This window comes from Brienomyrus brachyistius, unplaced genomic scaffold (assembly GCF_023856365.1).
Source record: "Brienomyrus brachyistius isolate T26 unplaced genomic scaffold, BBRACH_0.4 scaffold63, whole genome shotgun sequence".
Taxonomy (NCBI): Eukaryota; Metazoa; Chordata; class Actinopteri; order Osteoglossiformes; family Mormyridae; genus Brienomyrus; species Brienomyrus brachyistius.
In genome coordinates, this window is record NW_026042338.1 from 1,558,381 (window position 1) to 1,583,490 (window position 25,110).

General features: G+C 46.4%; 1 protein-coding gene across 5 annotated transcripts in view; it reads right to left on the reverse strand.

Annotated features, from left to right (window-relative positions):
* Window positions 1–2,724: 2,724 nt before the first annotated feature.
* LOC125725224 (NACHT, LRR and PYD domains-containing protein 12-like) overlaps window positions 2,725–25,110 on the reverse strand; it is a 37,593-nt gene continuing 15,207 nt past the window's right edge. For 4 of the 5 annotated variants that reach the window (XM_049001974.1, XM_049001972.1, XM_049001976.1 and 1 more), the window contains 9 exons: window positions 22,347–22,410; window positions 21,939–22,167; window positions 19,590–21,309; window positions 15,923–16,096; window positions 15,009–15,182; window positions 14,388–14,561; window positions 5,743–5,916; window positions 5,582–5,628; window positions 2,725–3,949 (listed from right to left, as the gene is read on the reverse strand). In XM_049001974.1, the coding sequence (XP_048857931.1) occupies window positions 3,432–3,949; window positions 5,582–5,628; window positions 5,743–5,916; window positions 14,388–14,561; window positions 15,009–15,182; window positions 15,923–16,096; window positions 19,590–21,309; window positions 21,939–22,167; window positions 22,347–22,410 (3,274 nt within the window). In that variant the 3' untranslated portion in view covers window positions 2,725–3,431. The remainder of the gene's footprint in view (window positions 3,950–5,581; window positions 5,629–5,742; window positions 5,917–14,387; window positions 14,562–15,008; window positions 15,183–15,922; window positions 16,097–19,589; window positions 21,310–21,938; window positions 22,168–22,346; window positions 22,411–25,110) is intronic. The other variant, XM_049001973.1, reaches the window with a different exon arrangement.

Here is a 25,110-nt window from a genome sequence, read left to right on the forward strand (position 1 = left end):
TTCCAGTGGGGTGGGGGTGGGAAGGCTGCCTGTGCACCTGCCCGTTCTGTCTAAGGGGGGAGTAACCAGACCTTTTCCAGTGGGGTGGGGGTGGCAAGGCTGCCTGGGCACCTGCCCCTTCTGTCCTACGGGGGAGTAGTCAGACCTTACACAGTGGGGAGCGGTTGGCAAGGGTGCCTGGGCACCTGCCCGTTCTGTCTGACGGGGGCATAACCAGACCTTACACAGTGGGGAGCGGTTGGCAAGGGTGCCTGGGCACCTGTCCGTTCTGTCTGACGGGGGCATAACCAGACCATTTACAGTGGGGAGGGGGTGGCAAGAATGTTTGGGCACATGCCTTTTCTGTCTGACAGGGTATAACCAGCCTTTTTTCAGTGGGGTGGGGGTGGCAAGGGTGCCAGGGCACCTGCATATTCTGTCCGACAGGGGAGCAACCAGACCTTTTACAGTGGGGTGGGGGTGGAAAAATTCCTGGGCTCCTGCCCGTTCCGTCCAACGGGGGCATTACCAGACCTTTTACAGTGGTGTTGGGGTAACAAGGGTGCCTGGGCACCAGCCCGTCCTGTCTGAGGGGGGCATAACCAGACCTTTTACATTGGGGTGGGGGTGGGAAGGGTGCCTGGGCACCTGCCCGTTCTGTCTGACGGGGGCATAACCAGACCTTTTACAGTGGGGTGGGGGTGGCAAGGGTGCCTGGGCACCTGCCCGTTCTGTCCGATGGGGGAGCAACCAGACCTTTTTCAGTGGGGTGGGGGTGGCAAGGGTGCCTGGGCACCTTCCTGTTCTGTCCGACAGGGGAGCAACCAGACCTTTAACAGTGGGGTGGGGGTGGCAAGGGTGCCTGGGCACCTGTCCGTTCTGTCTGAGGGGGGAGTAACCAGACCTTTTTCAGTGGGGTGGGGGTGGCAAGGGTGCCTGGGCACCTGCATATTCTGTCCGACAGGGGAGCAACCAGACCTTTAACAGTGGGGTGGGGGTGGCAAGGGTGCCTGGGCACCTGCCCGCTCTGTCTGAGGGGGGAGTAACCAGACCTTTTTCAGTGGGGTGGGGGTGGCAAGGGTGCCTGGGCACCTGCCTATTCTATCCGACAGGGGAGCAACCAGACCTTTTACAGTGGGGTGGGGGTGGCAAGGGTGCCTGGGCACCTGCCCGCTCTGTCTGACGGGGGCATAACCAGACCTTTTACAGTGGTTTGGGGGTGGCAAGGCTGCCTGGGCATCTGCCTATTCTATCCGACAGGGGAGCAACCAGACCTTTTAAAGTGGGGTGGGGGTGGCAAGGGTGCCTGGGCACCTGCCTATTCTATCCGACAGGGGAGCAACCAGACCTTTTACAGTGGGGTGGGGGTGGCAAGGGTGCCTGGGCACCTGCCTATTCTATCCGACAGGGGAGCAACCAGACCTTTTACAGTGGGGTGGGGGTGGCAAGGGTGCCTGGGCACCTACCCATTCTGTCTGACGGGGGCATAACCAGACCTTTTACAGTGGTTTGGGGGTGGCAAGGCTGCCTGGGCATCTGCGCCTTCTGTCCGACGGGGGCATTACCAGACCTTTTAAAGTGGGGTGGGGGTGGAAAGGCTGCCTGGGCATCTGCCCATTCTGTCTGACGGGGGCATAGCCAGACCTTTTAAGGTGGGGTGGGGGTGGCAAGGGTGCCTGGGTACCTGCATATTCTGTCCGACAGGGGAGCAACCAGACCTTTTACAGTGGGGTGGGGGTGGCAAGGGTGCCTGGACACCTGCCCCTTCTGTCCTATGGGGGAGTAACCAGACCTTTTACAGTGGGGTGGGGGTGGCAAGGGTGCCTGGACACCTGCCCCTTCTGTCCTATGGGGGAGTAACCAGACCTTTTACAGTGGGGTGGGGGTGGCAAGGGTGCCTGGGCACCTGCCCCTTCTGTCCTATGGAGGAGTGCCAAGATCTTTTACATTGTAGTGGGGGGGGGGGGGGGGGGTATGGGATCCTGGGCACCTGCCTGTTCTGTCTGATGAGGGCATAACCAGACCTTTCACAGTGGGGTGTGGGTGGCAAGGCTGCCTGGGCACCTGCCTCTTCTATCCTACGGGGGAGTAATCAGACCTTTTACAGTGGGGTGGGGGTGGCAAGGCTGCCTGGTCATCTGCCCATTCTGTCCGACGGGGGAGCAACCAGACCTTTTTCAGTGGGGTTGGGCTGGCAAGGGTCTCTGGGCACCTGCCCCTTCTATCATACGGGGGAGTAATCAGACCTTTTACAGTGGGGTGGGGGGGGGTGGCAAGGCTGCCTGGGCACCCGCCTGTTCTGTCCAACGGGGGAGCAACCAGACCTATTACTGGGGGGTGGGGGTGGCAAGGGTGTTAATTATTTAACAAATCAAATTTCTTTATTTAAATATATTAATAATAATTTTATTTACTTTAATCCACTGAACCAGGACATAATTATATTTTCCAGTTTTTTTCAGTCTGTTATGTCTCTAGTTAAATGATTATTTCATACACTGATTGACAGTCATTGTGTCAGTTATGTTCAGCTGCAGTAATACAGTGAATTTAACTTAATCCAGCAGACTGTGGTTTCATTATGTTACTCAGTTATGCTTTGGGTGACGCTGAAGCAGGACATTAATAGGACAGAACAGAAAGCCTTTATTGTCACTGTACAGGGAGGAAATACTGTAAAAGGACATAAATATATAATATATAAAATGTACATATACAGGAGAAGGGGATACCCCCCCCCCCCCCGAATCAGCATTACATTTAATTACATTTTAGTTAAAGAAAAAAACTATTAAACTATATTTTTCATGTTATTCAGCTCACTGAAGACAGTCATTTATTTTTTGTCAAACATACAAAAGTCTTAGGCCGTCCAAAGAAATGTTTAAAGCTGTTTATCTGGGTAACAAGTGTACTTTGGCTTAGAACAAAAAACACAATTTAATATTAGAATGTGTGCAAATTAAAAGTAACACAATAAAAACTAGTAATAATTTCTTCTGTCTTCTAAAAAGTTACTGATATCTAGTTGGATGGCTAGATGAACACCGCTTCAGTTCCCAAACTTCTCCTCAGGGGCACCTCAGCCGTTCCATGATTTTGTTAAATTTCACCAACAGCCCAATTAAATAATTAAATATATTGGTTTAAAAAGTCAGTGACAGATTGACCAGCTGTATGAGGTCTGCTAGTGGCCAAGTCAAAAAATGCATGGCTGCACTGGACGGTCGCTGCAAATACTGGGATGATTTTAGCAGAGGTTCTGAAATGGTGAAGCTGACACACTTTGACAGGCATCATATCATAGTTTTACACCAACAGGAGGATAATCTAAACATCATTTTCTTTGTCTGCCTAAGACTTTTGCACAGTTCTGTACATTTCAGAGTAAAAAGGATTATAAAGGTTAAAAAGCAGAGATTTTACCTTTTTGCAGGAGAACCAGCAACACGTCACAGTGACACTGAGGAGTTTCTATAAACCCGAAACCCTGGATAGAGGGACTCAGTGAATGAGGAGGTGAATCTGTGCAGGGGGGTCAGTCCATCAGAGGAGACTCTGTAGAAGGACAGAGCACCAGCCCCCCAGTCCAGATACACTCCTACTCTGCGGGGGCCTGAGGGCCGTATGGGTATGAGAGTCTGTTTATTATTGTGACAGACAGAGTAACTGTCAGTATTACAGCACAGACTCCATGACTTGTCATTGTATCCAAGCCCACAGCCCCTCAGTCCTTTCCTCCCGATCCCTTTATAAGTCACTCCTATCTCAGCTCCATCTCCATCCCACTCAGCCTCCCAGTAACAGCGGCCAGTCAGACTCTCTCTGCACAGAACTTGGAGGCAGCAGTCAAATCTCTCTGGATGATCAGGATATGGCTGCTCTGCCCCCCATGTCACCTTCCTGTTCCCCCCTGACAGAGACAGGAGTCTGTTTGCTGTGTTGGGGTCCAGCGTCAGCTGGCAGGAGTCTGTAGGCAGGAGGAAGAATTATTAATCCCATCAGGCCGCCTGTACTTTATGTTTCTGTACGATATAAAAACAGCACAGCTTCCCCTAACGAAGCGGAAACTGAAGTTTATGAAACATAAAGTGGGCACGCGACGGCGGCGGGAAGAGCCGCCAAAATGGGGCGCGAACTAAACTAACAGCTCAATTAATTTAATTAAAAAATGACAAAGCAGCGACATTCATCAGACATATTCATCACAAGCATATTTACCACAAAACGGCACCAGAGATAAATACTAAAGTCAGTGTCTTTCCTTCTAACCGCTAATTCCGGCGCATCCGGCTCGAAAATGGCCATCAATAACAGAATATTTAAGTAATATTATTACACGTTTAAAGTGATATTTAATAAACATTTGGATCTGGATTCTGATATAAACGATGATTTCGGCACAGATCGTGCGCGCATCATAAAAAACAGGAAGGTTTTCATTAATTCAGAAAAATATTGCTCTGAAAAACGGGATTATTATCTCATTATTTCGGAAAAACATAATTAATTTTTCAAAGATGAATGCAATACGCTTCCATAGAGAACCGCTTACCGCGCGCGTGACTGTAGATGCTGCGCCGCTACCGCGAGGCGTGAGCCCCGCATCTCGCGCACGCACGCGGCCGCTGTAATCTGTTAACATGGGCGCCGAAATGAAATTTCATATTTTCCGCCGCACATCCAGTGTGTCCCGGGCGCTAATTTCTTTTAGCACCGTGGATCAGGAGAACTTTTTAATATTCACGAGTGAAGCCCTACACGATTGGCTGGCTGATTAATATTTATGAGAGGGGCACTACCTCATTGGCCAGTTAACATCGACTTGTGCTGCCTGTTTCTTCTACCTAAGGCAGGGGTGTCCAAATCCAGTCCTGGGGGGCCGGTGCCCTGTGTAGCAAAGTTCTTTCCCTGTTCCACCATAAATAATTCAGCTCAAGAGCTGTGTGGTTATTAGCACAAGGAGATGAATCAGGTGTGTTAAATGAGGGGAAACCCAAAAATGTGCAGGACTCTGGCCCTCCAGGACTGGATTTGGGCTCCCCTGGTTTAAGGGATTCAGTGACCAATCAGTAATATTCTCTCATGAATTTTAAGGAATGTTCCAGAACCACCCTGTAAAAATGCAAATTCACATTTTGCACTTGAGGAGAGAGTCCGGTCTCACTGCCTACAGGTGCCTCCTTAGGACAATACTAACGAATCTCTCACAGAAAACACATACACTCACGGCATCCGCAAAAAGAACAAATGCAAAGGATTCTTTTTTTGTGAAATTAAATATGTATAACTAATTCAGAATATATTTAACCATCCTACACTCCCACACAAACACGAAGATAATACAAGCAGCTATAAAGCATTTGCAAAAAATATTTTAAAAACCGATTAAATTAATTGATAGTGTTTTGGTGATGATTTTGATTTTTTTTTTCGCGTTTGGATGTTTGTCTAAAATGACATGAAACTCACCTAAACACAAACATGGAAATCCATCTACACACAGTGCAAAAAGCCACTTATCACAACAATTGTGTGAATACAACCATAACATACAGTAGTATTCATGGTATTATTAATAAAAACATGCAAAGACACTTACATTTCTGTAAGCCTGCTCTGGTCCTGCACTCTCCACCGTAATCCACACTACAGGAGAAGCAGAATGATATAGTACTACTGTATGCATTTATTTATTGGTGCCTCTTCTTCACATACATGCATAAGTATCTGTAGCGTGTCAGACAAACACTCTGTACTCACTGCAGCTTCTCCAGTTTACAGCTGGGATCCTCCAGTACAGCAGAAAGCAGCTTCACTCCTGAGTCTCCTGGGTGATTGTAGCTCAGGTCCAGCTCTCTCAGGTGTGAGGGGTTTGATCTCAGAGCTGAAGCCAGGGAAGAACAGCCTTCTTCTGTGACTCTACAGCCTGACAGTCTGCAGAAACATGGAAAAAAAATCCACAATAAATAAGATCACCTGACCATTACAAGCATTACTTTTAAGCAAAAGTGATTCCTCTAATAAATATTTCAATAATCACACAAAATTAACATCTTTTGAACATTTTATAAGAACCTATACTTCTCAGAACCAGATCCAGTTGATATAGAATCATTTAAAAATAATCTAGACTTACCCATATTAACCAATGAAACAGCAGATGCCCTTGATGCCAGAGGTGGAGATTTCAGGTCCAGAGAGTACAAATCCAGACCAAGATTTTGTTTCAACCAACCAGATGAATATAAAGAGTCACAGTCACAGAGACTCAACTGGTTTGTTGAAACAAAATCTTGGTCTGGATTTGTACTCCCTGGACCTGAAATCTCCACCTCTGCTTGATGCACCATTAACATCAGAAGAACTCCATAATGTCCTCAACCAAATGCCTAACAACCAATCGCCAGACCGGATGGTTACCCTGCAGAAATCTATAGGCCATTACAGTGTTATTGAAACCTGATAAAGACCAAACACAGCCCTCCAGTTACCGGCCATTACAGTGTTATTGAGACCTGATAAAGACCCAACACAACCCTCCAGTTACCCGGCACTCTCATTAATGAATAACTTGAAAATCATTACAAAAGCTCTCGCCACTCAGTTACAGACAGTCATTCCTACTATAATCCATCCTGATCAGACAGATTTCATCAAGACCAGACATGCCTCGGACAACATCTATAGATTATTTAATTTAGTCTAGACTGCTCAGCATACCCATACTAAAACCATGATTACATCATTAGATGCAGAAACGGCATCTGACAGTCAGTTTGACATTCCTCTTTAATACGTTGCATAGATTTGGCTTCGGAGAGTCGTTCACCCACTGGGTTAAAATACTGTACACCTCAGCCAAAGCTACAGTGTCACAGATGGGATGACATCACCTGCATTCACACTCCGACGGGGAAGACGGCCTGCATGCCCACTCTCTCCTTCATTGTTTGCCATCTTCATAGAAACAATTGTGGCAGCAATACGACAGAACAGTGAAATAAATGGAATTCATACCAATAACAACACAAAATTAATCTCTATGCAGATGATATCTTGCTGTTTTTATGAAACCCTCAAAATATGAAATTTTAATTTTATTAATACCTTTTCAAATCTATCAAACTACACAATAAACTGGAAAAAAACCCATAATATTCTCACTGTCTGAAGATGCCTGGGATTCAGCCGATCAGGATGGTCCATTTCACACTGGAAATATCCGGTACTTGGGTATCTACATCTCCCACAGGCTGTCTGACTTGGTTACTCTCAACTACACCCCCTTATTCAAAACAATAGATGAGTCTCCCACTTCAATCAATAAAAATAAAATTACTCGTCCAGAATAAATTCAGAAAAATTCTTTCAAACTCATTAATGTCACATTTTTGCTGGAAAAACAAAAACTCAAAATCAAACATTCCACATTACAGAAAAGTAAATCTCAAGTTGGATTACAAGCTCATTTTTCTTAATTATTACTTAGCAAATCAACTGCAAGACTTAACTGAATGGTCACACTACAGCAGTAACAGCAGCTCATGGTTACAGCAGGAGCAGCTGTACTGTAAAAATCTCAGACATGCAGACTTACTCAAAATATCATTAAAGAAACAAAACTGCTTTAACAACACAGTGCTGCCATTTCCACAGCACTGACAGCCCAGTGGAAAGTCATTAAAATCACTAACTGTACTCTCAGACCCTGTAAATACACGCCAATCTGGAATGATCTGGACTTCCTACTTCACAATATCACCATTCACTATCACTCACGGGGACAGAAAGGGATTACACATCTCCACCTCCTTTTCAGTAACAGTCATTTCATGACATTCAAAGACTTAATCCATAAATACGAGTTGAGAATAAGCAATTTTTCTAATATTTACTAACTGAATCCAGCATCAAAACCAAAATGAACCTCACACATAATACACTGAATCCTCCTCAGATGAGACAACATTCTGCAACTTAAAAATAAAAAGAAACCTCTAGAATATATAATCCTCCATCTGCGACAGACACATTGATATTTGTACCAAAAATTAATTGGAATAAGGACCTTATCTTTTCCCCCAGCTCTGATTTCTGGATGGACGTCTGCAACAACATATTCACAGTGACAAATACTGGCCTTCAGTTCAGTACAAAGTAATTCACATAAAACATGTGACTCAATATAAAAAGTAGTCAGTACTGATACCTGCTCACAGTGTACAATGGGTGTCACAGATAATTATCTGCATGCTCTGTGGGCCTGTATACCTGCTCACAGTGCACCATGGGTGTCACAGATAATTATCTGCATGCTCTGTTGGCCTGTATACCTGCTCACAGTGTACAATGGGTGTCACAGATAATTATCTGCATGCTCTGCGGGACTGTATACCTGCTCACAGTGCACCATGGGTGTCACAGATAATTATCTGCATGCTCTGTTGGCCTGTATATTACTGTATGTTCTCTATAGGTGAAAGATCTGGACTGCAGACAGGCCAATTCAGCACCCGGGCTCTTCTCCGACGAAGCCATGTGCTTGTAATAGCTGCAGTATGTGGTTTTGCATTGTCCTGCTGAAATACACAAAGCCTTCCCTGAAACAGACGTCCTCTGGAGGGGAGCATGTGTTGCTCTAAAACCTTTATATACCTTTCAGCATTCATAGTTCCTTCCAAAACATGCAAGCTGCCCATACCGTATGCACTTATGCACCCCCATACCATCAGAGATGCTGGCTTTTGAACTGAACGCTGATAACACGCTGGAAGGTCTCCCTCCTCTTTAGCCCGGAGGACACGGCGCCCTTCATTACCAACAAGAATGTCACATTTGGACTCGTCTGACCATAGAACACTTTCCCACTTTGAAACAGTCCATTTCACATGAGTCTTGGCCCACAGGACACGACGGCGCTTCTGGACCATGTTCAGATATGGCTTCCTTTTTGCATGATAGAGCTTTAGCTGGCATCTGCAGATGGCACGGCGGATTGTGTTTACCGACTGTGCTTTCTGGAAGTATTCCTGGGCCCATTTATTAATGTCATTGACACAATCATGCCGATGAGTGATGCAGAGTCGTCTGAGGGCCCGAAGACCACGGGCATCCAATACAGGTCTTCGGCCTTTGAACATCTGTAATATTATCTATGTTCTGTTGTGAATAAAATATAGGCTCATGTGACTTGAAAGTGTTTTATTTGTTATTTCATTCAAATATAAAGTACTTTTCTAGAATTCTGGTTGTTTGTATGTTTGCTGGGGGGCGGCATGGTGGCGCAGTGGTTAGCACTGTTGCCTCACACCTCTGGGACCCGGGTTCAAATCTCCACCTGGGTCACAAGTGTGTGGAGTTTGCATGTTCTCTCCATGTCGTCGTGGGGTTTCCTCCGGGTACTCCAGTTTCCCCCACAGTCCAAAAACATGCTGAGGCTAATTGGAGTTGCTAAATTGCCCGACTGGTATGTGAATGTGCCCTGCGATGGGTTGGCCCCCCTCCTGGGTTGTTCCCTACCTTTTGCCTATTGCTTCCGGGATAGGACCCCCTGCGACCCAGTAGGATAAGCGGTTTGGAAAATGGATGGATGGATGTATGTTTGCAGCAAACTATTTTGTGAATAAAAGCTACCTCAACACCCACCGCCCCCTTACTTTTTTGCAGTTATTTTTATTAATTATTATTATTACTGTTTAATTCATGTATTGTATGTTTCAATCATTACAGATATGTATGAAAGTGTGTCTGTATGTATGGACATTCATATCTATGTATTAATATACACTGCTCAAAAAAATTGAAGGAACACTTTTTAATCAGAGTATAGCATCAAGTCTATTAAACTTCTGGGATATTGATCAGGTCAGTTAAGTAGCGGAGGGGGTTGTTAATCAGTTTCAGCCGCTTTAGTGTTAATGAAATTATCAACAGGTGAACTAGAGGGGCAACAATGAGACGACCCCCAAACCAGGAATGGTTTAACAGGTGGAGGCCACTGGCATTTTTCCCTCCTCATCTTTTCTGACAGTTTTTTCACTAGTTTTGCATTTAGCGACGGTCAGTGTCACTACTGGTAGCATGAGGCGATATCTGGACCCTACAGAGGTTGCACAGGTAGTCCAACTCCTCCAGGATGGCGCATCAATACGTGTCATTGCCAGAAGGTTTGCTGTGTCTCCCAGCACAGTCTCAAGGGCATGGAGGAGATTCCAGGAGACAGGCAGTTATTCAAGGAGAGCTGAACAGGGCCATAGAAGGTCCTTAACCCATCAGCAGGACCGGTATCTGCTCCTTTGTGCAAGGAGGAACAGGATGAACACTGCAGGAGCCCTACAAAATGACCTCCATCAGGCCACTGGTGTGAATGTTTCTGATTGTTTGGTCAGAGACAGACTTCATGAGGGTGGCTTGAGGGCCCAACGTCCTCTAGCGGGCCCTGTGCTCACTGCCCAGCACCATGGAGCTCGATTGGCATTTGCCATAGATTACCAGAATTTGCAGGTCTGCTACTGGTGCCCTGTGCTTTTCACAGATGAGAGCAGGTTCACCCTCATCACATGTGACAGATGTGAAAGGGTCTGGAGAAGCCATGGAGAACGTTATGCTGCCTGCAGCATTGTTCAGCATGACCGGTTTGGTGGTGGGTCAGTGATGGTCTGGGGAGGCATATCCATGGAGGGACACACAGACCTCTACAGGCTAGACAACGGCACCTTGACAGCCATTAGGTATCAGGATGAAATCCTTGAACCCATTGTCAGACCCTATGCTGGTGCAGTGGGTCCTGGGTTCCTCCTGGTGCACGACAATGTGGCAAGAGCATATAGGCAGTTCCTGGAGGATGAAGGAATTGATACCATTGACTGCCCCCCCACACTCGCCTGACCTAAATCCAATAGAACACCTCTGGGACATTATGTTTCGTCTATTCGATGCCACCAGGTTGCACCTCAGACTGTCCAGAAGCTCAGTGATACCCTGGTCCAGATGTGAGAGGAGATCCCCCAGGACATCATCCATGGTCTCATTAGGACCATGCCCCGACATTGTCAGGCATGCATACAACCACGTGGGGACCATACAAACTACTGAGTATGATTCTGAGTTACTGTAATGAAATTTCAACAAAATGGACTAGCCTGCCGCATCATTTTTCACTTTGATTTTCGGGGTGTCTTTGAATTCAGCCTTCTGTAGGTTGATAATTTCATTTCCATCAAACGATGTGGCATCCTTTCATTCCTAACACATTACCCAGTCTACATCAGTATAGATATCCAGCATGATTTTTTTTCCCCATTGATATCTGATGTGTTTTCAAAGTGTTCCTTTAATTTTTTTGAGGAGTGTATATGTGTGATAATTTTTTATTTACTAATTTCTTTTTGGCAATTACGGCTCCAATCATCCACAATCATCATATATAAATAGAATCCTTCGTTTTTTACTTTTTTGCATTTATCTCCTTTTCTTTTCCTCTCCCCTCTACGACTCCTCACATTAAATACTGACTTCATTCGCCCCCCCCATTCCTGCCACTTCAACTAGCCTCTACTCTGGGGTAGTGGTTCTTTTCACCTGTGCCTCTGGGTGGGGCAGGTCACCTAGTGCACTGGGGGTGGGGTGTCACAGACACTCTCACAGACACATACGATGTCACAGACACTCTCACAGACACATACACTGTCACAGACACTGTCACACACACGTACCCTGTCACAGACACTCTCACACACACGTACCCTGCCGCAGACACTCTCACACACACGTACCCTGTCACAGACACTCTCACACACACGTACCCTGCCACAGACACTCTCACACACACATACATTGTCACAGACACTCTCACACACACGTACCCTGCCACAGACACTCTCACACACACATACACTATCACAGACACTCTCACACACACGTACCCTGCCACAGACACTCTCACACACACGTATCCTGCCACAGACACTCTCACACACACATACACTATCACAGACACTCTCACACACACGTACCCTGCCACAGACACTCTCACACACACGTACCCTGTCACAGACACTCTCACACACACGTACCCTGCCGCAGACACTCTCACACACACGTACCCTGCCGCAGACACTCTCACACACACGTACCCTGCCGCAGACACTCTCACACACACATACACTGTCACAGACACTCTCAAACACACGTACCCTGTCGCAGACACTCTCACACACACGTACCCTGTCGCAGACACTCTCACACACACGTACCCTGTCGCAGACACTCTCACACACACATACCCTGTCACAGACACTCTCAAACACACGTACCCTGCCACAGACACTCTCACACACACGTACCCTGTCGCAGACACTCTCACACACACGTACCCTGCCGCAGACACTCTCACACACACGTACCCTGCCGCAGACACTCTCACACACACGTACCCTGCCGCAGACACTCTCACACACACATACACTGTCACAGACACTCTCAAACACACGTACCCTGTCGCAGACACTCTCACACACACGTACCCTGTCACAGACACTCTCACACACACGTACCCTGTCGCAGACACTCTCACACACACGTACCCTGTCACAGACACTCTCACACACACGTACCCTGTCGCAGACACTCTCACACACACATACCCTGTCACAGACACTCTCAAACACACGTACCCTGCCGCAGACACTCTCACACACACGTACCCTGTCGCAGACACTCTCACACACACGTACCCTGCCGCAGACAGTCTCACACACACGTACCCTGTCACAGACACTCTCACACATACGTACCCTGTCACAGACACTCTCACACACATGTACCCTGCCACAGACACTCTCACACACGCGTACCCTGCCACAGACACTCTCACACACACTGCATTATATGCGAGTCCGCTATATCCGATGCTTTTTCTGCATGTAATTAAAGGTGCACAACCGGCAGTCCTCGTCTGTTATAGACGATATTCCGTTACAAGCGAGTCCATTATAACAGGATTATACTGCACCTTCGACTCCACCTAGCAGACATACTTATGAGGGGATTGAGGTATGGACGTTTTGAAAGGTATGACAGAAAGAAGCTTTTTCTGTCAGTTACTTAAAATGTTAGTGCCAGGAGTTTTCAAAACATTATACAACATTGACTGGAATCAAATTCAACTACCTGATTAAACAAAAATGCTTTTGTGGCAATAAACATTAAAGGTGGATTTAGCGTAAAAAGAAGGATGGTTATAATGAAATGAACCTTATCCCAACTGTAAGATATGGTGGAGGTTCCTGATTTTCCTCCAAAAACCCTGGAAACCTCGTTAGGGTACATGGCACTATGGGGTCCATGAGATACCAGGACATTTTATATCAAAATTTGGCTGCTGCTGCCAAGAAACAAACACTGGGCCTTCATTGGATCTTCCAGCAGGACGGTGATCCTAAGCACATGTCCAAATCAACATTAAAATGGTCAGCTGACCGCAGAATCAAGCTTCTGCCATGGCCATCTCAGTCCCCTGACCTGAACCCCACTGAAAACCTGTGGGCTGAGCTGAAGAGGAGAGTGTACAAGAGAGGGCCGAGGACCCTGGGTGATCTGGAGAGATTCTGTAAAGAGGAATGGTCTCAGATGCCCTGCTCTGTATTCTCCAACCTTATAAAATGTCATAGGAGACTCAGTGCTGTTATACTGGCAAAGGGAGGCTGTACAGAGTATTAAAAGCAGGGCTGCCAATAATCGTGTGTGTTTGTTGAAAATAATTATTTCTTGATGAAGGATTTGTTTTTCTTTGAATAAATTTATTTCAATGAAAGGTTGGATTTTTCTCATTTTTTTTCAGTGTGAGATGAAGCTGCTTCGCCAAAAGGTGGATTTTTGTCTAACCCTTTTTACAAATCTTTACAAGGGGCCAATAATTGTGGAGGGACTGTATATTGTTTATATACGACACTGTATTTGTACTAAATGGTGGTAAGTTAAGCATGTCCTCTACTGTGAACACCCGTGTAAAATAATCATTAAACTCATTTACTATATGAATTTTCATTTTCAATTATAAGGCCCTTACTATCCTGCAGATGAGTGATTTCAGCTTTTAGAGCTCTTTTGGAGTTAAAATATTGGAAGAAACTTTTAATGTCATACTTAACATCCAATGCAGTCTTACTTTCGACATTCCACTTACTGTAGTGAGTCTAATGTTATTTTTTAAGTCAACCTATAGACTTTGATACTCCTGCTTTATTTTGAAATCACTAGCTATGTTCCACCTTATTATCTCCAGCGTACAGTGTGAAATACCCAGTAATACTCACCTCACTACCCACAATTTACAGTGTGGAATACCCAGTAAGACTGACCTCAGTAACTCCAGTTTACAGTGTGGAATACCCAGTCAGACTGACCGCAGTATCTCCAGTTTACAGTGTAAGTCCCCCAGTCCAGCAGAAAGCAGCTTCACTCCTGAGTCCTGCAGGTCATTGTCACTCAGGTCCAGCTCTCTCAGGGGTGAGGAGTTTGATCTGAGAGCTGAAGCCAGTGCCTCACAGCATTTCTCTGTGAGTTCACACCAGCCCACCCTTAAAAAAATGAAACACTTTTAAATCCACTTTTTACACTGCAGCACTGTATTCAAATGAGGAGAATAGGGACCATGACATAATGGATTTTCAGAAAACAATTAAATTATTAAAAATCATTTTAACAATCATTCCGATTCTGTTTGGTGTCCATTATTTTTTTGTCCATAACACGTTAAAGTCAACATGTTTATCTGTAACAGTGCCGTTAACTTTGCTAACCAACACAAATGTTTTGCATGGATTATATGGTTGAATGGATATTTCCTGCTTCACTGCTTAATTATTTCTAGCATGGATCGAGGGCTGATAAGATTGTGGGATATAAGGAAGTAGGATAAGAAAACAGAAGCTGTTTGTGTTTGTTTATTATGTAACTGCTGAAAGGCATTGTGGGTTTTCTTACTGTCCAGTTACGTTTGTGTAAAATGCATATTCTGTACTCACTGCAGCTTCTCCAGTTTACAGCTGAGATCCTCCAGTACAGCAGAGAGCAGCTTCACTCCTGAGTGTCCTGGGTGATTGTAGCTCAGATCCAGTTCTCTCAGGTGTGAGGGGTTTAACTTCAGAGCTGAAGCCAGGGAAGAACAGCCTTCTTCTGTGACCCTACAGCCTGACAACCTGCAGAGAGAGAGAGACAGAAACTCCCCAATAAATAATATCACCTCACCATTATAATTATTAAATAAATGTGATGCTCTAATAAATAATTCAAGAATTACAGTTTAGTGTCTAAGACAAGGCAGGACCCCTCCTCTCTTTCCCTTAGCTAATTGCTCACTATCTCCTCTTTATAGTGTGGAATACACAGTAATACTGACCTCAGTATCTAAAGCGTACAGTGTGGAATACCCAATATTACTGACCTCAGTATCTCCAGTTTGTGGTTTGGAATACCCAGCAATACTGGCCTCAGTATCCCCAGTTTACAGTGTGGAATATCCAGTAATACTGGCCTCAGTATCTTCAGTTTGCGGTGTGGAATACCCAGCAATACTGGCCTCAGTATCCTCAGTTTACAGTGTGGAATATCCAGTAATACTGACCTCAGTACCTGCAGTTTACAGTGTGGAATACCCAGTAATACTGGCCTCAGTATCTCCAGTTTACAGTGTGAATTACCCAGCAATACTGGCCTCAGTATCCTCAGTTTACAGTGTGGAATATCCAGTAATACTGACCTCAGTACCTGCAGTTTACAGTGTGGAATACCCAGTAATACTGGCCTCAGTATCTCCAGTTTACAGTGTGAATTACCCAGTAATGCTGGCCTCAGTACCCCCAGTTTACAGTGTGGAATACCCAGTAATACTGGCCTCAGTATCCCCAGTTTACAGTGTGGAATACCCAGTAATACTGACCTCAATATCTTCAGTTTACAGTGTAAATCCCCCAGTGCAGCAGAGAGCAGCTTCACTCCTGAATCCTTCAGGTTATTGTCACTCAGGTCCAGCTCTCTCAGGGGGGAAGAGTTTGATCTTAGAGCTGAAGACAGCACTTCAAAGTGTTTATCTATGAGATCACAGCTGTTCAGCCTGAAACAGAAAACACTTTAAGACACAGACATACACACATCCTACACATTAGTAAAATACAAAGCATTACAATAAGCATTTGTTTTCAGTATAATTAGCAGCATAGCTTACACCTCAAAATGAATTATAGTCTGCAGAATGTTCTGTGCGTCTGACAATCTGCTGCAGTTATATGATCACTAATTGTGAGTCAGTGCATCTTTGCTCAAAACTAGAGGTAAAAACATTAAGTAGAAGCTACAGCCAAAAATCACAGAATATACAGGAATATATAGGAACACATCAACAGCAAGATGCACGTGAACCCTCCCATAACAGTCAGACCAGTGCTTCCAGTGCAGTCCTTACCCATCTTTCTGCCAGGTGTCCCTACACTCGACACGTATCACTGAAAGGAGGAGATGTGAACATTCTCAGCAGCTAATGCAGCAGCAACTGGCACTTGGATTCCTGATCCCATGAGTAAAATCCTTTTTCTCCCTGTATTGTTATACCTGGGAAGATGTCAAATCACCAATTACGTCTGGGTGATATGACGATATTGTCGGTAATGAGCGTAATAAGACAAGTATCCCGGTGTCTATATCTGACAGTGACTAACCGGCAATTATTGTCTTTGCTGGGGAAACGTGCTTAGGCTACATACAAAGCAAGATAACAGAAGGATCCATGATTTGCTTTCAGTTCAGCCTTCTAGCCAAAGATTCTGAAGCAGTTAAAAAGAAACATTGCGCAGAATTTCACAAGCATTGTCCCTTGTAGTAACCATGCGTTCGCCATTCTTGTAAGTTCAGTATTGTCACATCACCAACTTCTATCTCTGAGTCAGCAGCCAGAATGTCAGTCATTCAAGTGCAGCTTTCTGGTGGGAATTTTGAGCTTCCCAACTCAGTTTTTCGTGTCTGAGTCTCAGGCACAGCTTTAAGTGTGTCCCTGACCCGCCGTCTCGGTGGAGGACTGTCTGCTCGCGGCCGGTGGTTTTGGGCATGTGCGGCAGGCCTGCCCACGAGGGGAGCTCCCCCCGGGGGAGCGCGAGGAGGGACGCGAGGCCCCGGCGCTGGTGCGGGACACCGAGCACCGCAGGGGCGCCGATACTGTAGTAACGGACCTGGACTCAGACCGTGGGGACCGGGAGGACGAGCCCCCCCTGCCCGTAGTCACTGCCCCCACCCCCGCTCCCGAGCCACGCCGGGATGGCCGGCTGACAGAGGAGCCCGGGCCGGACGCAGCAGGGCCTGCTGGCGGCGGCGCGGTGAGTGACTCCGCTCCCGCTGAGCCCGGCACTGACCCACCTGTAGACACACCGCAGTGGAACATCCCGAGTCTGAGCTGGACCTGCACTTACTGGATTCTGATAAAGATCATGAGGACGTAGAGAGTTTGGCTGATGACTTGGAGGACTCACAGGCCTCCATGGACTCCAGCACCCCTGTAGGTAGGACCAAGGTTTACTCTCTTGAGCAGATCTGTTTCTTTCTGGACAGCACTAAAGGCCAGAGAAAACCTAAGATAGAGTGCTATGCCCCTGATTGGAAACTGTTTTACCTTCATGTACGATGGCGATGAGGAAATTTACTTTGGACGAGCTTGATAAACAGAAGTGGTGCAGATTAAAGAAGCTTCACACCCCCTTGTGGAATTTGAGTGCTGACATTCAGGGACTCCCCATGCCTGTGTTCCCACCTGCCTCTCCCTCCTACTTATGCTGCCATAGCCATATCTGTCGGAGCTTACATACTGCACTCACCTAACTGTTTGCACTGCCTCTAGTCTCCCCTACTTTGGCTAACTGCACATTTTATTTTTCCTACTCCCCCTGGCTGTGCTGCCTGGAGACCCACATTTTTAAGATATCCTGTCTACCCTGCTGCAGGTCTCCACTACCTGTGACATCCTTCCGGCCTGCTCACCCTTCTGCCTGTGACATCTCCCCTGTTTACCCTGCTGCCGTACTACTGTTCGCCCCCCCATCTGAAGCAGCTCCAGCACTTGCTGTCATCACCTCCCTGCCCCCCACTTTGTGACTGAAATGTTAAGATTGGGATAATGTGAATTAGGACTTTGCCATCTTGATCATTTGACTTCCTCTGCTGCCCCCTGGAGGATGGGCTCCCCCTTTCAGTCTGGTTAGGGTTAGGGCTTCCTCTGCTGCCCCCTGGAGGATGGGCTCCCCCTTTGAGTCTGGTTCCTCCCAAGGATTCTTCTTTCTAGGGTAATTTTCCTTGCCACTGTCCCCTCTGACTTGCTCACTGGGGGCTTTGGGCAGGGATGCTGTAAAGTGCTTTGAGATGATCTAATGTTGTGAAAACACACTATATAAATAAAACTGAACTGAACTGAAATTGCATTCAGTGTTTGGTGGGGGGGATGACTCAAAATGAGATCTGAACCAGCAACCTTCTGCTCATGGACACAGAGTCCGAGCCCAAAGAGTCACGCACCACACCCAGTATTTACAGAAATGCGTCCTACAGCATCCAGAACTGAAACGAATATGAGTGGTTTTCCCACTATTAATGAAAACTGGACCATTCTGTATGATGCTGTATCTTTGGTTATTTGTTACACAAAGGATGGTCGTGGAAATCTTGTCTTTTTTGTTTTTACTACATCACTACCTTCAGTTAATATAAACTAGATTAAAAAGGAACCTTGTTGTTAAAAGAGGGGAAATAAATTTTATATATATATATATATATATATATATATATATATATATATATATATATATATATATATTAATTTAATATTTTAAACAATGTTTATCTATTTCTGCCGGACTAGATGTGCCGTCACATCCTCAGCCAGGTGCAGCTGAGGCCAGCAGAGGGCGCCAGTGAGCAGCCAGAGACAGCAGTCATACGGAAGCTCCCAGCTCTGGGCTCCATCACATGAACACGCCTGCTGACAATAACACTCACATACCACTTATACACCCTGTGGATAAAGAGCCCTCACTGTTTCTATAGCAGGTTAGGATGCTGTGCCTGTGATCAGAAGGCAAACTGGATGGGAATGGAAACGTAGTAACAAACAAAAAGTGACATCACTACCTTCAGTCATTAATAATAATAATAACCGACACTTTTATTGTCCCTGTAGGGAAATTGTCTTTACGCCTCCCACAACTTGCTCTTTTTTCATAGAGGAAGTTGTCTGCGAAGGGCTGCCAGCCGTAGCGGCGCCCAGGGAGCTGGGAGTTAAGGGCCTTGCTCAAGGACCCACAGTCTGCGGCGGGGTTTGAACCTGCGACCTTCTGATTACAGGCACACAGGTTTAGCCCACAGAGCCACACACCGCTCCCTCAATATCAATTATAAAGGCTGTGGTCAAGATTACCTACTGCTATACAAACAGCTATAGCTGTGATTATCAAAATAAAACTCACTTATTGATCCATGAGGAGAAATATATAATATATATTACACATTTCAAACAATATTCATGTATTACTGCCAGACCAGACATGATTTCCCATCCCCACGTAACTTACAGAGCCGTCCTGGAGTTCTTGACCACAGGCAGCAGCCTGCAGTGCTGTTTATCTCGTCTGATATATTTCTTCAGGTCAAACACATCCAGCTCCTCATCTGACATCAGCATCACAAAGGCCAGAGCTGAGTACTGTGCAGGTGAAAGGTCATCTACTGAAATGTTTCCTGAATTCAGGTATCTTTGTACTTCCTCTACTAGAGAGTTGTCCCCCAGTTCAGTCAGACAGTGGAACAGGTTGATGGTCCTTTCTGGAGATAAATTCTCCTGTATTTTCTCCTTGATGTATTGGGCTGTTTCCTTAATGGTTTGTGAGCAGGTTTCTGTTGGCCCCAGTAGCCTTTGTAACAGAGTCTTACTGGAGTCTGTTGAGAGGCCCAGGAGGAAGCGGAGGTAGAGGTCCAAGTGTCCATTCTTGCTCTCTAATGCCTGATTCACTGCAGTCTTCAGCAGGTCAGCTGATGAGTTTGACAGAAACACATATAAAGCAGCGAGATACTCCTGGATGCTCAGATGCACAAAGCAGTACACCTTCTGCTGGTACAACCCATACTCCTCTTTAAAGACTTCTGTGCACACTCCAGAGTAAATTGAAGTTTCAGTGACATCAATGCCATTCCCTGTCAGATCTTGCTCATAAAATATGAGATTGCCTTTCTCAAGGTTGTCAAAAGCAAGTTTACCAAGTTTTAAAAGGAATTCCTTGCTGTATTCTTTAAGCTTAGTTTCTTGTTTTTTCATATACTTGTCATTTGTTAAACTTGTCTGAAAGATCAGGAAGTGTGTGTACATTTCAGTCAGAGTCCTTGGAATTTCTCCCCTGTCAGTCTCACTAAAAAACCTCTTAAGCACAGTGGCTGAAATCCAGCAGAACACAGGTATGTGGCACATGATGAAGAGGCTCCTTGATGATTTCACATGTGTGATAATCCTGCTGGCCAGGCTCTGATCCCTAAATCTCCTCCTGAAATACTCCTCCTTCTGGGCATCACTGAACCCTCGTATCTCTGTCACCTGGTGGACACACTTAGCAGGTATCTGATTGACTGCTGCTGGCCGGGAGGTTATCCAGAGGAGAGCGGATGGGAGCAGATTCCCCTTAATGAGGTTAGTCAACAGCACATCCAGTGATGTTTTCTTTGTTACATCAAACCAGCTCTCATTGTTCTGAAAATCGAAAGGAAGGCGACACTCGTCCAGACCATCAAAGATGAACAAGATTTTGTACATAAACAGCTCAGTGGATTCAAGAGATTTCAGTTCTGGGACAAAGTGGCAAAGCAGTTCAATGAGACTGTATTCACCCTTAATCAAATTCAGGTCCCGGAAAGGAAGAGCAAATATGAAGTGAACATCCTGGTTTGCTTTTCCTTCTGCCCAGTCGAGAATAAATTTCTGCACAGAGACTGTTTTCCCGATACCTGCCACCCCTTTAGTGAGTACAGTTCTGATAGGTGTCTCACGCCCACATAAGGGTTTAAATATATCATTGCACTTGACTGTAGTATCTTCTGTTCGCCTTTTCTTGGATGCTGTTTCAATCTGTCTCACTTCATGTTCATCATTGACTGCTCCAGTCCCACCTTCAGTTATGTAGAGTTCTGTGTAAATCTCACTGAGAAGTGTTGGCTGTCCTTCCTTAGCTTTCCCTTCAAATACACACTCAAATTGCTTCTTAAGTTTACATTTAATTTCCTGTTGATGTTGCAGCATGAGCTGTCCTGAAAAGAAATGAGAGGAAAATGCACTAATTCTCACCGTGATCCTGACCAATATGAGAGGAAGAATATTTTCCAAGAACACACTTTTTTGCACATACATATCCTGATATTTCCCTGTGACTGTGAATGTGAAACTGAAAGTTTTATCATGCGTATTTTACTGGAACACCAAATACAGGACCGTGAATAAGCCTTAGGCAGCCAAAGGAAATGTTTAAAGCCATTTATCTGGGTAGTAAGTGTATATCTGCTCAGAACCAAAAAAAACACAAAACCCCTTTTCATTTCCCAAACCTCTCCTCAGGGGCACCACAGCCTGTCCACGAATTTGTTAAATTTCACCACCAGCTCACTTCATTCATTAATTAAATAAGTTTAAAACTCAATGAGATATTGATCAGCCACATGAGGTGTGTTAGTGGTCAAGTAAAAAAATACAGGGATATACTGCACGATTTCTGCAAATATTAAGGTGATGTTGGGAGAGGTTCTGAAATGGCAAACACACTTTGACATACATATTATAGTAGTTCTACACCAACATGAAGACCATTTAAACATCCTTTTCTCTGGCTGCCTAAGACGTTTACACAATATTGTACATGTACATAATATTATAAAGTTCTTACTCTTGTCCAGCAGGTCAGCAAGATCATTATGTTTCATGATCCTCAGGATGTACACTGTGATCTTCAGAGCTACCTCTCTAACACTGGTCGTCTGCATCTGACCATCACAGTCCAGGTCATTGTCCTCCTCCAGCTGAGGCTCAGAGCATTCTGGATAATTCTGATCTAGGTACCTCACAAACGTCTTCAGTTCCTCCTTTAGGAACTTCATGGCTTTTTCCTCTAGCGACTAAAATAAACAGAGTTAATTATTGCTACTTACACCAAACCTTTTCAGAGTTTCACTTGTGAATCATAGTTTAAAACATATTTTCTTTAAGATGATGAATTTATTATTATGCAGCTGTATAAAATATAAGCTAATTCACATAACAGCCAAGAAAATATATATCAGCAATAAATACAAACCTTCAATATGGATGATAAACCCGATTTATCATGTAGATCTGAACTGCAATCTTCCATTTGGTCTCTGTGAATTAGGCAGAAACATAAAGACCTCAATTCATCTACACAAATGTAACAGAAAGGCTGAAAAGTTCCCCATTAAAATTGCTGTTACTGCAGATAAAGAATAACACTGTGGTATATTACAACACCAATTCCAAAAAGTTGGACATTGCGCAAATTGTAAATAAAAACAGAATGTAATGATATGGAAATCTCATAAACCTGTATTATATTCATAACAAAGAATAGAAAACATATCAGATGTTTAAACTGAGACATTTTGCTATTTCATGAAAAATATTGGCTCATTTTGAATTTCATGACAGCAACGTATCTCAAAAAAGTTGGGACAGGGGCAATAGGAGGCTGGAAAAGTTAGTGGTACAAAATCCCAATGTTAAGATCGCTGGTGAACGGGGAAGGTGCACGGACAGGCAGGCAGGCAAGGATCAGGCAGGCCGGTAGAATAAGGGGGAAACGGGGTTTAATCACAGGACTAAGGGCAGGAAACATCAGACGCCAACTAACATGAATGACAGACCAGGAACCAGGGCAAGACATGGACTCAAATAGACAGGACTGATTGAAAATAATCGGACACAGGTGGGTACGATCCGGGAAGCACACATGGATAATCAGGGGGGCGTGGCACACACGTGGATAATCAGGGGGGCGTGGCACACACGAGGATCGTACGTGCCGGGTATGACAGACCCCCCCCCCCTCAGAGGAGGCGACGGACGAGACGAGGGAAACGGGACCTGGAAAAGAAGAACAAAACCATTCAAGGGACACCGGAAACATGACCGAGACACAGAACAGGCACAGAGACAAGAAGTAGGACAAAACCTGACAAAGGACAGGGAGGGCAGACAGACTAGGAAAGGAGACACAGCGGGAACAGGCGGGACAAAAGGACCAGGAGTGAACGGAGGAGGAACAAAGGGACGAGGAAGGGAGACAGGAGAGACAAAGCCGGGAGGAGGAGCAAACGAAGGAGGGAGACAGGCAGGGGAGTAGGGAGAGAAGGAGGGGGAACCAAGGGGAGTCCGAGGGAGCCCCAGCGGGCGACGGGTGGCCGTCAGAGGGGCCGCAGGAGGCCGGGAGGCCGGAGCCGAAGGGGACCTCAGAGCAGCAGAGGAGGCAGGGCGAGGGACTGATGGAGGGGCCGAGGAGGGAGGTGGAGGGAGAGCCAGAGAAGGGGACGAGGGAGCTGGAGGGGACCTAGGCGAGGGCAAGGAGAGGGGGGGAGCCGCAGCAGGCGGCGACGTCCTCCGACGCGCAGGAGCGGAGGGAACCGCAGGCAACTGAGGAGCTGCAGCAGGGGAGTCCGCAGGCGACCAACGAGGCACCGGAGCAGGGAGCAAGACAGGGCGACGAGGCTGCAGAGGGGGACCCGCAGGCAACAGCCAACCCGGAGGGCGAGGACCCGCAGGCGCCGACCAAGCCCCAGCGCAGGCAAGGGAGGGCGAGCCAGGGGGCAGGGTGGGTGGGACCCCAGCCCTGCGTCTGTGTCCTCTCCCCTTACGGGACACAGACATAAGGACCCTTGGTGGGGGGTCGAGCTCGCCGGGGCGAGGGCAGAGGAGTCACCAGGATCGGGTCTGGGGCAGTTGGGACCGGCATGGGGCAAGGAACGGGAGTCACAAGGGGCACAGTCACTGGCAGAGGGAGCGCCTCCGGCGTGGGCGCAGGAGCTGCAGGCAGAGGGGGCGGCTGCTCGGGCCCCCCCCCGCTACCCCACCCCTCGATACGGCTCTGCTTTGCTTATCAATGGAGCTGCCTGCTCTGTGAGCGACTGGCCCACGGCCACGCCGGCCTGGGACTCGTGGGTGAGCAGGGAGCGTCAGACGGGGGGGGGGGGGGGTCGCCTATCAGCTTGTTTCCCACATCCCTGCCCCCAGGCTTCTGTACCAGCTGGTCCCGGGGCCCCCACTAGCCGGGGCGATACTGCTACCTAAATATGACGAAACATGTCATCATCCTGCACCTGTTCTCCATCCCAGTGGACATAATGTGCATGATGTAATCAGCGTGCGCCACTCCCTCTGGAATGTCCTACTGTATTACAGAATACTAACCGGTTCAAGGATCACCTTTTGTCTGTTAGCCACAGCAGTGAAGGAAGTTGCGCATGCAGTCTCCGCCTGGGTCACATGTGTGTGGAGTTTGCATGTTCTCCCCATGTCGTCGTGGGGTTTCCTCCGGGTACTCCGGTTTCCCCCCACGGTCCAAAAACATGCTAAGGCTAATTGGACTTGCTAAATTGCCTGTAGGTGTGCGTGCGAGAGTCAATGGTGTGTGAGTGTGCCCTGCGATGGGCTGGCCCCCCATCCTGGGTTGTTCCCTGCTTTGTGCCCATTGCTTCCAGGATAGGCTCCGGACCCCCCGCGACCCAGTAGGATAAGCGGTTTGGAAAATGGATGGATGGATGGATGGATGGATGGATGGATGGCCAGACCTTTAAGTTTGACTACAAAGCACCTATTACAGACATCAGCCTTCGCATGATGTCACAACACCATCCCTCACTGATGTGTCTTACCTGGCTCAAGCTATTCAGAACAGCAAAGCCATTAACAGGCTCCCAGTGCCAGAGCCTGCGATGTTTAATGGGGATCCAATTCATTTTATTGAATGGAAGGCATCCTTTATGTACTCATTCAGAGAACAGGTATCTCTTCAGCAGATAAGCTGTATTACCTTAAGAAATATATCAGTG